Here is a 13652-nt window from a genome sequence, read left to right as displayed (position 1 = left end):
AGAAAGAGACAGAGAATGTGGTCATGCTTTGTTAATTTTTTAGGGGGATGTAAATATTTTTATCTTTAAAAGTATATGATATTTAAACCTTTAGTATAGCATTATAGGGCTTGCAGACTTCCATATATTTGAAATATACATAATATTTTAAACTAAACTGCTTCAAGACTTTGGGGACTCCCTGTATATTTCAAGTGTATTTTGTATAGCTTTATGAAATATTGTCATATCCATTAAAAATTCAAGTAGAATAAAAGGATACAATATTAGCAGGGATATTGGCCACCCCCTTCCAAGAACAACCTCTTCTCTCTTTATCTTACCTGTATAAATCTGATTTTGATATAGAATAAAAGAAAGAAGGTAGGGAAGAAAAAAGAAAGGGAGAGGAAAGAGTCATAGTCTGGTCATTCTCAGGGTACCATAGCTACTTGTTGGATAATAATTGTTATTTTTCAAGATATCCTTTTTTTACACACTGTCAAAGAAACTTCATTATAGATATGGAACCTATATTCAGGGCAGCCTATGTTGAGGCCACTGTGGCATTTAAAAAACCATATGGGCTTGAGTGTCCAGCACAATGATTATGCCTTTTTGTTTTCATTTGTTTCTTTTAGTTGTGTTTATATATGGTGTCCCAGAAGTCTAAGTGAATTTTAAAGCTACTAAAGTTTTAAAATGCTCTAAGACTTTTGGAATACCTTATTCATATTTTACAAATTCTTTAATAGAGTTAAGCATATTTTTAGAAAAATCTTAATAGCATCTTTTGACAATTGATATATCTTCCTATTCTTGATATAGTAATGATTGTGTCATCAGTCTTGATAAGTGCAGAAAATTTTACCATTGCTATTGTAATCAGTTTGTCTTCTCTGCAAAAGAAGGGAGTAAATGAAATTTGCTATAGGAACATAAGTGGAATTTTCACCAAGAATGAATTTTATACCTTAGCTAAGATCATAAAGATACATTCAAATGGTAATTTATTTTCAGAAAACTTTATTATAATTTAGTGATTAGCTAAGAACCTATAAGCTTTTGGCAATTCACTTCAAAATAAATTTTATTCAAAGTAATACACAATATACTTTGTTATATTTAAATTATATGTATGTAACTGCATATTTGGGGAAATGTATTAAATACCTGAACTTAAATCATCTGCTCAATTCATTTGGAAGTAGTGCTTTATCATATTATACATATATATATATATAATTTCATAATTTTAAACATTTTATTTAGTTAATTTGAATGAATTTAAAACCATAATCTGGTTAGGAATAGCAAGGAAATTTTTGGTAAGGGTGGGGGTTGGAATGGGATAAAAGGGGGGAGGCGGGGTGGAGATAGATTTTCCAGCCCCGTAAATGAAGAGGAGTCATTTTTCATACTTTTAAGTTGAATTATTTTTGTTCAATTCAGTGTTTCCATTTTGTGAGCTTTTCCATGTATATGCAAAATGTTTCTCCTCAGGCCCCCTTGTATTTCCTGGTCCTATTTTTATGAACCATCGAGAACAGGCTCTAGCCAGACTCAGACCCCATCCAGCACAGCTAAAGCATAAACGGGACAAGCACAAAGGTATTTGGTCTTCCTTACTGACTAGGGTGGGGCATTTGCCCCATCTCCTAGTCATTTCTTCCATTTGCCTAATTTTATTCTTGGAGATATGCACAAAACTGATCCTCCTGCTTCACTTCTGTCCTTCCTATTTAACCTGAGGAGAAAGAAAGCGCATAAAATGCTAAGCTGCTCTAAAAACTTTGCAAATATCATGTTTTCTTATTTCATGTTTTAGTTTTCTTTGATAAAGCCATTTTATCATGTGTCTTTTTTCTTCTCCTTTTCTTCCCAAATTTCACAAAGCTAAGTGGTGGTGAAGGAAATGAGCATTATTTTCTGGTTTTTGTGTCTGTGTAATTCACTGTTAGGTGACTAAAGTCTGGCATTTCACTGTCTTCATTTTTCTTATTTGCATGCTGTTGATTTTCTTCAAAGTTACTAGGGTATTAAGTTCAATATATAAAACTTCAATAAAGTACGCATATGAGTTCTGTATATGTAGATTCATAAATTTATTCACACATATGATACCACTTTATTGATTAAGGATCCCTAAAACAAGAAGACTTTTCTGAGTGCTTAATGGGGAGAGGATACAGTCATCTAAATCAACAATATAAGTAAACATTTGATACATGCAAAAATATAATATATATTTTATATATAAATTTAAGGAAATAAATTCCATAAAATGATGATTACAATAAAAATATGGGGCATTTAATTATGGCTTTCAAATTCATTTCAACAAATCATACATATGGATGGAGCAAATTTTAAAATTAATCTGAAATTATTTGAAAAAATATTAAATGACCAGAAAACACAGAGAATTGACAAGTTTCCTTTCATAAATATTAAAAAAAACATACTGGCAAAATAAACCAGTAAATATAATATTTTAAAGCTTATTAAATAAGTATTAGAATGACTGGATGACTTGCTGGGTGGCAGCCATGTTGGTGGGAGGAGGTCATGTGCAATGAGACATAGGCTGACACTGGGGATTGCTTACTTATAAACTGTGGAGTTTCTGGCTGTTCTTTAGATTATGGATGATTAGACTGGAAGGAGTTGAAGAGATATGCTCTGATCTGCTTCTACAACTGGAGGTCCACTGCTGAAATGTGTTGGGTACTTTAGAGATTTGGTAAATCAGAATCATCTTGTTGCTGGGATACTCTGTTGGTATCATGGGGGACTGTATTAAATATGGATTCTCCTGAAACATTTTAGCACTCAGAATCAGGAACCAACTGAATTCAGGAAAGTAATCTTTAAAGTGGTGAGACTGTCTGTTCTGGACCTGCAGTCTGAGTGAAAGATAACTAGGGTTTCCCAGATTCATATTAATTAATAGAGTTCTTATAAGTTAGAATGTAGGCTCTTCATAGCAAAGAGTACTTAACAAGTGTTTCTTAAATAAACTCAGCAAACTAAAACACAAAATATAAAAATAAATAGATATGTAGTATATAGGAATAGATCAATTATGATTGTTTTTGCTAAAATATGCTACATTAGGGGTTATTTTAACTATTTTTAAAAATTTTACTAGAAATTTATCATTATTAAATTTTCTTTTTAAGTACCTCACTGCCATAACTAAATTTGTGATTCAAAGCCAAGAAAACTTATTAACAGTTTTAAGAATATCGAAGTACAGTTAGTGCAAATAGAGGTATATTATGTAATTAATTGTATATTTCTCTGTTAACTCATTCAATGTTCTGGAAATATCATTTTTCTAATAAAATGTAAAATTTGTAATTAAAACAGCTGTTGGTTCTATAGGACTTTAAAGTTTGCAAAGTATTTTATATACCTACTTCATTTAAACCTCACAACAATAACCTTGTTACAGATAAGGAAAATGAGTTTCAGTGTTTAAGTGATTTGCCTATGATCAGATGGCTAGTAACAGAAATGGGAGTCAAACCCATGCCTTCCGGATTCTAAGTTCAAATCTCTCTGCTATACTACACTGTCTTTTATGGAACTGTGGCATTTAAAATGTAATTATTGTAAATTATTTTCATAATATGTCCCTTTTCTATAACTTTTATGCTCCTGTAAAATAAAAAATCTTAGCATTTTTATTACTTTTAGCTGATTTCCATGTAGAGTTCTTACTTAACTCTTTGCCTATACTTAAGTAAATGCAGAAGCTGATGTTTTATTCATTTAAATGACAGTTTCTCATACAAATACTTTTATTATTTGGCATGAGTATGGCATTTTAAAATGAAATTTTGTAATTGAGACCTAAAGTACAGCTATGAAAATATACAACTGCCTATTTTTAACGTCATGTGTCATTCATCTATTTTCTCTTTTAGGAGTAATCTGTAAATACAGTAAGATCCTGGACTATAATATCCTGTATGTCCTATAATATCCTGTCTTCAGGCTTCATGCCCTAGGACTGCCTTATGATGAGTTCTACTTGCTATGCCAGTAACAGAATCCCTCAGGTTCCAAAAGGATTTTATATTGTTATCTGTTCTGTGGCAAATAATAGTATAATAAAATGTTAGAATATATAATATACTAAAATTGGATAGATAAATATTTTTATAACTTCTCAATCACATTTAAAATGCCACTAAGGGTTACCTTACCATTTAACAACCCAGTTGTGTATGATTTAGCATTCATTAACCTTATACCTACCAACATTGGAGAAATATAGTATATGAGAATGCAAAAATTTAATGGAAGAAGATTTCTCTTGGACTGGAATATTCCTTGGACCTTTCCCACTCTCTTATCCACATTTTTCCTCCAACCACCCATTGTCTCTACCTACAATTTTTTTATATTCAAAAACTCACTGTTTTCTATTAAAAACATATTATAAAGATGACTAAAGCTTTCTGTGCTCTGCCATTTTTTTCATTTAGGACAAGACATGCAGATCAAGTGTTTGGGATGGGTTCTCAAAATATTTAACAATTTTTTTAAGGATTTTATAAGCCTCAAAAAAGTTATAGAATTTTAAACTCAAAGAAGCCTAAGAAATTATCTGGTTCATCCGCCCTCCCCCATATATATGGCAAAGCTAAGGTCCATAGAGTTTGTGGTTTGTCCTTGGTAACAAGAGATTATTCGTTTGATACTCAAATAGACAGGGAACCCAACTTTACATGTATTACCAGGGAGTCAGACTTGGGAAAATAGAATATGCTGACATGCCATTAGCTAATTTTAAATATAGTTTCAAAATTGTTTTAGTAATATTTTTCAACAAAATCCCTTCCTGACAACATATTTCCTATTTCAACAATTTTTCTGATTCTGCTTGAGAAAAAAGTTTCTGAGTACAACCAATTATCAACATCTAAATTTCCCTAAAAATCCTTCTGATTTTGAACATCAAAAAGACAGATTAGTGGTAAACAGTTACAGCCATATTTTATATATTCTGTGGCAAAGTTCATTTGTTTCTCATAACAATTGAATAGCACTCAATTTTAAAATATTATACAAAATGGTAGAGTTATCATTTAAAGATATCAGTAATGGTGGTGCCAGCTTTATAGCATAGAAGCTATACATTCATATAAGTACTATTTGGGATTTGTAGTAATTATCGTATATCTGATATCTGAATATATATGATATATATTATAATTTGTAGTAATGGGCATGATATTCATGCTAAAAGGAATATAAACTACACATTGGTACACACATACATATGCATTCACATGGGCATATACATCTGTATGTATATACATGTACACAAATGCACACATGCATATATTCTTACATGTATACTACCAGATAGGTTAGTAAGTAACCAATCCAGAATTTGAAGACTAGTTGGTTCTCTGACTCTAAATGCAATACACTTTATGCTATACCATTCTGCTCCCCACGATTATTTTTATGCACAGTTCCTTGAACATGCACTTAAATGCACTTAATATTTATTGCCTAGGATGAAAAGCCCAGTTGGGCTTTGTCTTTTCTCAGTTATATATATCATATGTGTAGCCCAAGATTAAGATTGGATCTTTTAAAAAAATTAATTTAGTATAAAGGTAGAAGAAATATAACAATGTTAAAATAGTTATAAGGAGGAACGAAATACCCCTGGTGACTGAATCTGTAAACCTGAATTAAGAAAATATACAATGTTACCAGATAGGGGATACAGACTAGTACTGGACCTATAATTTCTTTGATGTAGGGAATTCCTAGATGAAGAATCTCCCTCTACCTATACAGGTTGGTACCATCTCTGCAACTCATAGCCTTAGAGAATTCCCTAGAACACTGATAGATTGACCAGGATTCCATAGCTATTTTGTGTCAAAGGCAGGACTTGAAACTAGTAGGCATCCTGGTTGGGAGGTCAGATCCCTATCCACTATGCCATGATTATCAGAAGTATTTGTAGTCTAATGAAAATTATAAAACTAGTGCTACTCAAGTTCAGGACTCTTTTTTGTGTGTGTGTGTATATAAAATAGTTGCTGTAGAATTTTAGAATTGGAAAAGACCTTACAGATCTTAGCTATCTCCTCACTTTACAAGTTTAAGAACTGAGGTCCAAAGATATAAGTGACTTTACCAGTGCAGCTAACTAGTGGGAGAGCTGAGGCTAGATCCCAGACCTTAATATTTCCATATGTTCTATTTCATGTATTTGGGAAAAGAACAAATTTTAATTTTGTTTTCCATGATATGTCCATGTGTATCAAATACGCATTCAAGTAACATGTATATTATATAACAAAAAGTCTAAATATTCTATTTCTTTTAAAAAGACCACTTGTTATAAGATATACATTGGCCCAAAATAAATGGTTATAATGATAACAAAGAGAAATCAACTACTCAGTTTCAATTTTGCTTTTGTTTTCTCAAATCAAGAATAATCTTCAGTGGAAAAGGTAGGCCAAACATAGTGAAAAAGGGGATTTGAGGACCAAGATAAATGAGGTTATAGTAAGATAAAACCTAGAAGTTTTGAATTAATTCAAACATCTGTACTTAGATTTCTTACATCTTATAGGGCTGAAATAAGTTGTAGATATAAATTAGGAGTCGTTAACCATTCTTTGAACAATTGTGGTTATAAGAAGAGTTTTTAGGAGACTGAAAGTAGTTCTTGCCTCAGTTTTCAAAAAGGAAAAGATGATAGTTTCAAGATTACATTTATACACACATATGCATATGTACACACACCTCTATATGCACACATCAATACATATATGTACAGAGGGAGAGAGAATATTTGGATTTCAACATGCATTTAACTAAATCTCATGAGTACTTTGCATCCTTAACCCTAGAAAACCAAGAGCATTGAGTTTTGTATTGGTTTTTGGTTTAATTTTTTTAATTGGGGCTGTAATGCACCACAGGCTCAATCTGGATCATTAGTATGATGTGGCAACCAAAAGGCTAATCTTGGACTATATTAAGAAAGGATTAGTTTCTAGGAATAAAGAAATGGTAGTTTCTCTGCCCTCGTCAGACCACATATAGATTATTGTGTTCATTTCTCAGTACCACTATTTAAGCTGGATATTAATATGCCAGAGAATATCCAAAATAAAGCAACCAGAATGGTAAAGGGCCTAACCATGTCATAGGAGGATAGTTTAAAGAAGCTGGGAATGTTTATCCTGAAAAAGAGAAGACTTAGGCAGGGCATGATACCCCCCTTTAAATACTTGAAGCCCTGCCACAAACAAGTTGAATTTGACTTGTTCTCTCTAGGTCTGGAGGACAAAACCAGGAGCAATAGGTGGAAATGACAGAGGCAAATTTAAGATTGATGTCAGGAAATGCTTTCTAACAATTCGAGTTTTCTAAACATAGAATGGTTTGCATCAAGATATAATAGTTTCCTTCAAGCAGGGTCTTCAAGCAAAACCTAATAAATGCTTGTCAAATATAGTGTAATAGGGATTTTTTTTTCAGATTTAAGCTGGAGCATATGATCACTTGAGTTCTCTTTCAAATCCAGATTCTGTGATATCTATGTAGATAAGGTACAAAAAATATAGACTTTATGTAACAGTATAATAAGGTGGGTTTTTAGTTAGTTGGAAAACTGTATACAAGTGGAGTTGGTAAATAGACCATTGTCATTCTCAAGCTCTCCAAAAACATGCCACAGAATTCTGTCCTTTGTCCTGTTCTATTTACATTTCTATCAGTGATGTAAATAGTCATAGAAAACACAATTATTAAATACTCAAATAGCACAAAGCTAGTATTGATACATAATGTTTCATGAAAGAATTAGGATTTAAATTATTTGAAATAATATGCCAAAACTGACACAGAATATAGTAGGAATAAATATAAGTTCTTAAATGTGGGTTCAATAAAATAACTGCATAATTATAGCCTAAAACCTGGCTTAACAAAAATTTTTGCAGAAAAGATTCAATTTGTGGTTGTGGCAAGTCAAATGTGAATCAGCAATGTTATGTGGCTGGCAAAAAAAAAAAACCACCTAATTACTCTTTTAGGCCTAATTAATAGAAATATAGTCATAGATAAGAGAAAAAATAGTTCCTCCATCCCCTGCACTGGTCAGCTCTTATCTTAAGTATCGTGTACCAACCACTACCTTTTAGGCAACACATTGATAGAATATATTGCAGTTTTCAGAAGACAAAGCATAGTCTTAAAATCACATTATCTAAGAATTGGCTAAAGGAACTGGTGACAGCTTAGAAAAGAGAAAATGAGGTAAAAAGCTGTAACTTTCAGAATATTTAAATAACGAGCCAAAAATCAAGCTAAATGATAATTGGCAGAAGGGAACATGCTTTTATAAACAGACTCCTAGATTTTATTTTAGTCAGGAGACATGAGTTTGAATCTTGAATTTGACCTTGCTAGTCTTGTGTCCCTTGGCAATCACTTAGGATGTCTGGGCCTTAGGATTCTTGTCTTTAATGTTGGCGACGGTATTATTTGCAATACCTGTCTCACAGGGTTGTATTATTAAACTTAAGGAAAGCTGCTTTTGCTTAAACATGGGGAAGAGCTATCCAAAAATGAAATAGGCTGTTTTATGAGATACTGAGTGGAATACTCAAGGCAGTGATGGGAGGGAACAGGGGAATTTTTGTTTGGTATTGGAAGAGATAACTCTGGTCTTTTCTAACTGGAGGCTATAATGCTATACATATAACTAAAGTTGTTAACTCCCAAGAGTATTCGAGAGTTGTTGCTTATTCAGTATGAATACTGCCCAGTCTTTTATTTTATGCTTCTTTCTCATCATACTTCAAAAAAATACTCTTAGCTGTTTATTAACCTTTTTACCATAGTCAATTAAAGAAATCAATCCTTTTCATAAATTTTAGTTTCTGATTCCTGACTTTTTTATTCACACTTACACACTGAACTACTTTGATACTTCATACCCTGCTATAGTTAATTACTTTATTATAAATTTTTAAATAGTAGGAATTGTAAATACAAATTTTATTGTACCACAACTATTATATTTAAATAGATTTTTAAAGTGTATTTGATGATAATGAAGACTTTTTTCATTTTAATACTGTTGACAGGTTAGATATAGATAAATATAGAAGGCTATTTTTAGCAAACTTGAAAAAACATTATAAACTATATAGTTTTGTGCCTTACGTAATAAATTCTAACTCCTCTAGTCATCATCAAATGTAGCTTTTAACCATTACTTTTTTTTCAAAATAATTCCATATTGGCATTTTTTGATGTTCAGATTTCCATATTGAGGTTTTATATGTTAGGTTTAATTTCCAAATAAAGGAAAGAAAACTAATTCAGAAAATCAAAGTTTTCTCACTAGATATAAGTAAAGATTTGCAATGTTAACACGGGTAAAATTATATGAAAGCAATTTGTGTTTCCAAACATAAACAGACTTCTTTTGTATTTAAATAATTTTATAGTTTAATGGATAATACACCTATAAAATTTCTTCATTTTTATCCCCCAATCTAGTTCTCTTTTGGACTACTTTTTTCCATTTTTACCCAAACTAGTTTTCTCATTCACCTCTTCCACTCAGTGTACAAAAGTACAGATTATTTGGATTGATAATTCTTTTTTAAAAATTCTGGGTAAGGTAAAAAAAATTTCTTGATAATTTTAAAAAATTTGTTGGCTCATGCAGATATAGTTTTGACAATTTGATCTAAAACATTTAGTATGTTTTAGACTAGCATAGTCTTCTAATATTATAGTAAAACCTCACACTAATTCAGAATTGATGATAATTCAGACAATATATGTGATATTTTTAATAAAAAATTCAAAATAATTTCTTCCTCTGTGAATTTTCAGGGTCATACTTGTAAAGGGAATCCAGTCTAAAATCAGTAGCTTTTCAAACCAAGGGCTCAAGAAATTAAGGATTCCTTCAACGTGCCTCCAACTTCTGGGTCCAGCAGTTAATTCTTATATGTTAAAGGACTTTTATGTTTATGATACATTATTACGTAACATAGGCCAGTTTTGAGTTGTAGTTTTGTTAACCTAATTTTACTTATTTGTATCAATTAGCTTATAACATGTACTATACTTGAAAATATTAAAATTTCAATTATTTTCAATTGTTCAAAGATTTAAATTTTTCCCTAAGTTAAACAGGCCCCTTCCATTCCGAATTAGTGAGGTTTTACTGTCCTAATGCTCTTATTTAAAGAAATGGAGTATTATGAGATGTAGCTAGAAGAAAATTATTATGATGATTCATTTAGCTATAAAAGGGGGAGAGAAATGATTTAGGCTCAGTATTTCTTGCCATGATTATTTCTAATTATTAGAGGAAAAAAAGAGAAAAGGTTGGCATAAAAGGTTTTGACCTTTCCCCATTTTACACTACAGATGGGGACAATGGATATGCCAGATAACTGAAAAACAAGTTGAAAAGGAGATTGGTTAAAATTGAATATATTTTTGTATGTGATAAGTAACTTACTTATTGGATAATTTAGATATTAATCTGCCAAAATAACAGGATTGACCATTTGACTACTTAAAGTTCCTTTTACCTTTCTAAGTGCATTGAATATTAAGCTAGTAATGTAAATAGTGACAGTGAAAACTTTTTTCTAAGATTGACTAGTAGAAATATTTTAGATTATTATGAGAAGATTTAAGCTAACTTCTTGACTCCATTATTATTGCTATTATTATTAATTTCTGCAAGAAGACTCTTTAAGATTCTCCATATCATGAAATTAGTTTTGATCCTAAGGTTTGAGTAGAGGAATATTCACAAAGATCAGGAATTGGAGAACCTGAGAAGAGAACCTGATATGTGGTAAACAGAAGTCAGAGGAAAAAAAGAGGATAAAATCAAATAGAAGGGAAAAGGAAGAGAGGGAAAGGTAAATAAAGCGCGAAGGGGAAAAGATAGGGCATAGGTAAGGGCAGAACAGTGTTGGAGAAAAGAATGGAGAAAATGTTGATGGCTAGTTCTGATGTAATGGAAAGGGAAAAAAGGCAAAGAAAAGGATTTGTTTGGGTAGAGTGATGATGATGTTGGGGAAGAGATGGGTGGGGGAGAGAAATATACTTTATGAAAGTATTCAGGTCTTTGAAAATAAATATTTTAGTAATTGGTTTAAAAATGTGTTTTGGCCAACAAAAATAAAGTTCTCTTTAAGAGATCTAATTGCTTTTCATTGAGAATTTTAGTTATTTTAGGTGATACTACATAGTTGAACTACTTTAAAATGTAACTATTCAGTGGCTTTGTGTATAATTTTAACATAAATTATGTTATTCAAATATCAAATTTATTATAGTTAATATCTGATTATTTTATTAAATTAATGACTTCTAAATTACATAACTGTCTACATTAGTAGATCTTAACTTTAACTGATTCAGAATTCTGTATTCTTAACGATTTAGTGATTTACAAGCAAGTATAACATACACCTTTCTAAAATGGCTTTGTTGCAGGTAGATTCTTGAGCTATTACTTCTAACAACTGCAGATTCTTTTTGCTGTTCTGTTCCTTTTTATAACATTTGTCTTCTACTTTTCCCTAGTTACTATTTTAAAATTTGTTTTTGAATGTGAGTAGTGGCTTAGTTAAATATTGCAATAATTACAGATGGAAGTGGAGAAAGAGGAGAGAAAGATGCAAGCAAAATCACAACATATCCTCCAGGCTCTGTCCGTTTTGACTGTGAACTCCGAGCAGTACAAGTCAGCTGTGGATTTCATCATTCAGGTAAACACAACCTTTCTGATAGCTGCATTGTTAAAATATTTAGAAATTGTGGTAAATTAGTTTTAACCCATACGGTAAGTTTTCATTCTATGCCTAAAGCCAAGATGTTTGACAGCATGTTGCATCGACAAAAGGCAGCATGGACAATGGGATGGACTCTGAACATGGGTTCAGAAGATCTAGCTTCTGGTCCTACCTCTGCCCATTTGGTAACTGTGTGATGTTCAGCTGATTTTTATGTGTTCTCTGAGCCTCGTTTTCCTTATTTGTTGATATAGAACTGTGGATTTAAGTCCAGAAGGTATATTACAAGTTTAGTCCAGTTCTTTCATTTTTGAATTGAGAAAACTAAGGTACAAAGTAGTTAATTTCCTTGAGATTATTTTATCTAGTTGTTGGGAAATCCATTATTTGAGGTAAGTTCTCCTGACACATAGTTCAGTGATGTTTCTACTGGAGCAACCTGCCTCTCCTTTTTGTTTTCTCTTTTGTATTTGTCTCATTGCTCCCTTTATGCATTGCTTCCTGTTCCCCACTAACTGGGCTTTCTTCTATGTTTTTAGGATTTGACTTTGAATAATATTCTACCCTAAGGTCCAGGATTAAAAACTATAGTATAGAGGAGATATGGTGTTTTGCACATATAAAACAATTAAAAAAAAAAGAGGCAGCCTTCATTTCGTTTTATTCTCAATCCATCCACGATTTAGTCAACTCTTGGAAAAAATAACCTTCAAAATAGCATGAGGATCAAATGAAACTATAAAGTACTACTAAAATGTAAGAAAGCATTTTTATAGGAACATTCATTTTATCTAGAATGGTTCAAAGGAAAAGCACCAAACAAAGAATTCATATACCTGGATTTTTCATAATTCTTGCTGTTAATTTACAATTATTCTTCTAAGCCTTAGTTTCCTCATCTTTATACTGAGACACTTGAATTAAATGATCTCTAAGGTCTCTTTTTCAGCCCCTTATTTTATACTTTTATGATTACAAAATCATATGCCATATATCCTAATTGATATTAAATATATTAAATTAGGTTAAATAGAAAAGTAGAATAAACAAAACCATAGCTTTCTTAAAATGTAGAAAAGTGTGAAACAAAATTTGTTAAATTGCTTTTTTTATGGTTGACTTCTTTCAGCTGTTTAACAAGGACCTGATATATATTGAAGTTCAGATATGTTATAAGTGTTTAGCTGAGTTCTGTTTACTCAGAGCTCTTAAATTTCAACATTTCGGGGAGGTGGCTGATTTGTCCAATATTATTGCTTTTAAAATATCTATTTAATAATTCAGTTTTATGAAGTTGATATGGAAATAGTAATTAAAACTAGAAGATCTCTAACAAGAGACATTGACCGAGTTCACAAAGTATGCATATTATGTAAAATAGGTATGTAAAATATATATTGTATAAAAAAAGTATATATATCATGTAAAAAAATCTGTAGACTTTTTATTACATGAGAAAAATTCTGTAGAAATAGAACTAAAATTATATGTAATAAATTATTATCATAATTCCCAATTAAATTTTCCCAATTCTAACTTTGTAGAACATACTAGTGATAGACCATAAAACTTTTTAAAACACTGAGGGAGGGGACTGCCGATTCATCAAAGAAAAATTAAAACAACATATTTTGGTTACAGTGGTTTTGATGGAAAATGGTGATGTTTATACATTTGGATATGGGCAGCATGGCCAGCTGGGACATGGAGATGTTAATTCCAGGTAATCTTTAACCATTTTAATGGAAATTATGGTTTATGTATAGTTTTCTACGTTCTCAGAACAGAATAGTCTGCATTTTTTTCTTACTTAGGGATATTTTAATTAGTAAGTTCAATGTT

General features: G+C 31.2%; 1 protein-coding gene across 1 annotated transcript in view; it reads left to right on the top strand.

The window, feature by feature from the left end:
• MYCBP2 (MYC binding protein 2) overlaps positions 1–13652 on the top strand; it is a 342008-nt gene that overhangs the window by 134771 nt on the left and 193585 nt on the right. The window contains exons 18-20 of the mRNA XM_036754198.1: positions 1483–1590; positions 11667–11786; positions 13452–13533. Of these exons, the coding sequence (XP_036610093.1) occupies positions 1483–1590; positions 11667–11786; positions 13452–13533 (310 nt within the window). The remainder of the gene's footprint in view (positions 1–1482; positions 1591–11666; positions 11787–13451; positions 13534–13652) is intronic.

This window comes from Trichosurus vulpecula, chromosome 4 (genome assembly GCF_011100635.1).
Source record: "Trichosurus vulpecula isolate mTriVul1 chromosome 4, mTriVul1.pri, whole genome shotgun sequence".
NCBI lineage: Eukaryota > Metazoa > Chordata > Mammalia > Diprotodontia > Phalangeridae > Trichosurus > Trichosurus vulpecula.
The sequence above is the reverse complement of the archived record's forward strand: the minus strand, read 5'-3'. Positions and strand labels throughout refer to the sequence as shown.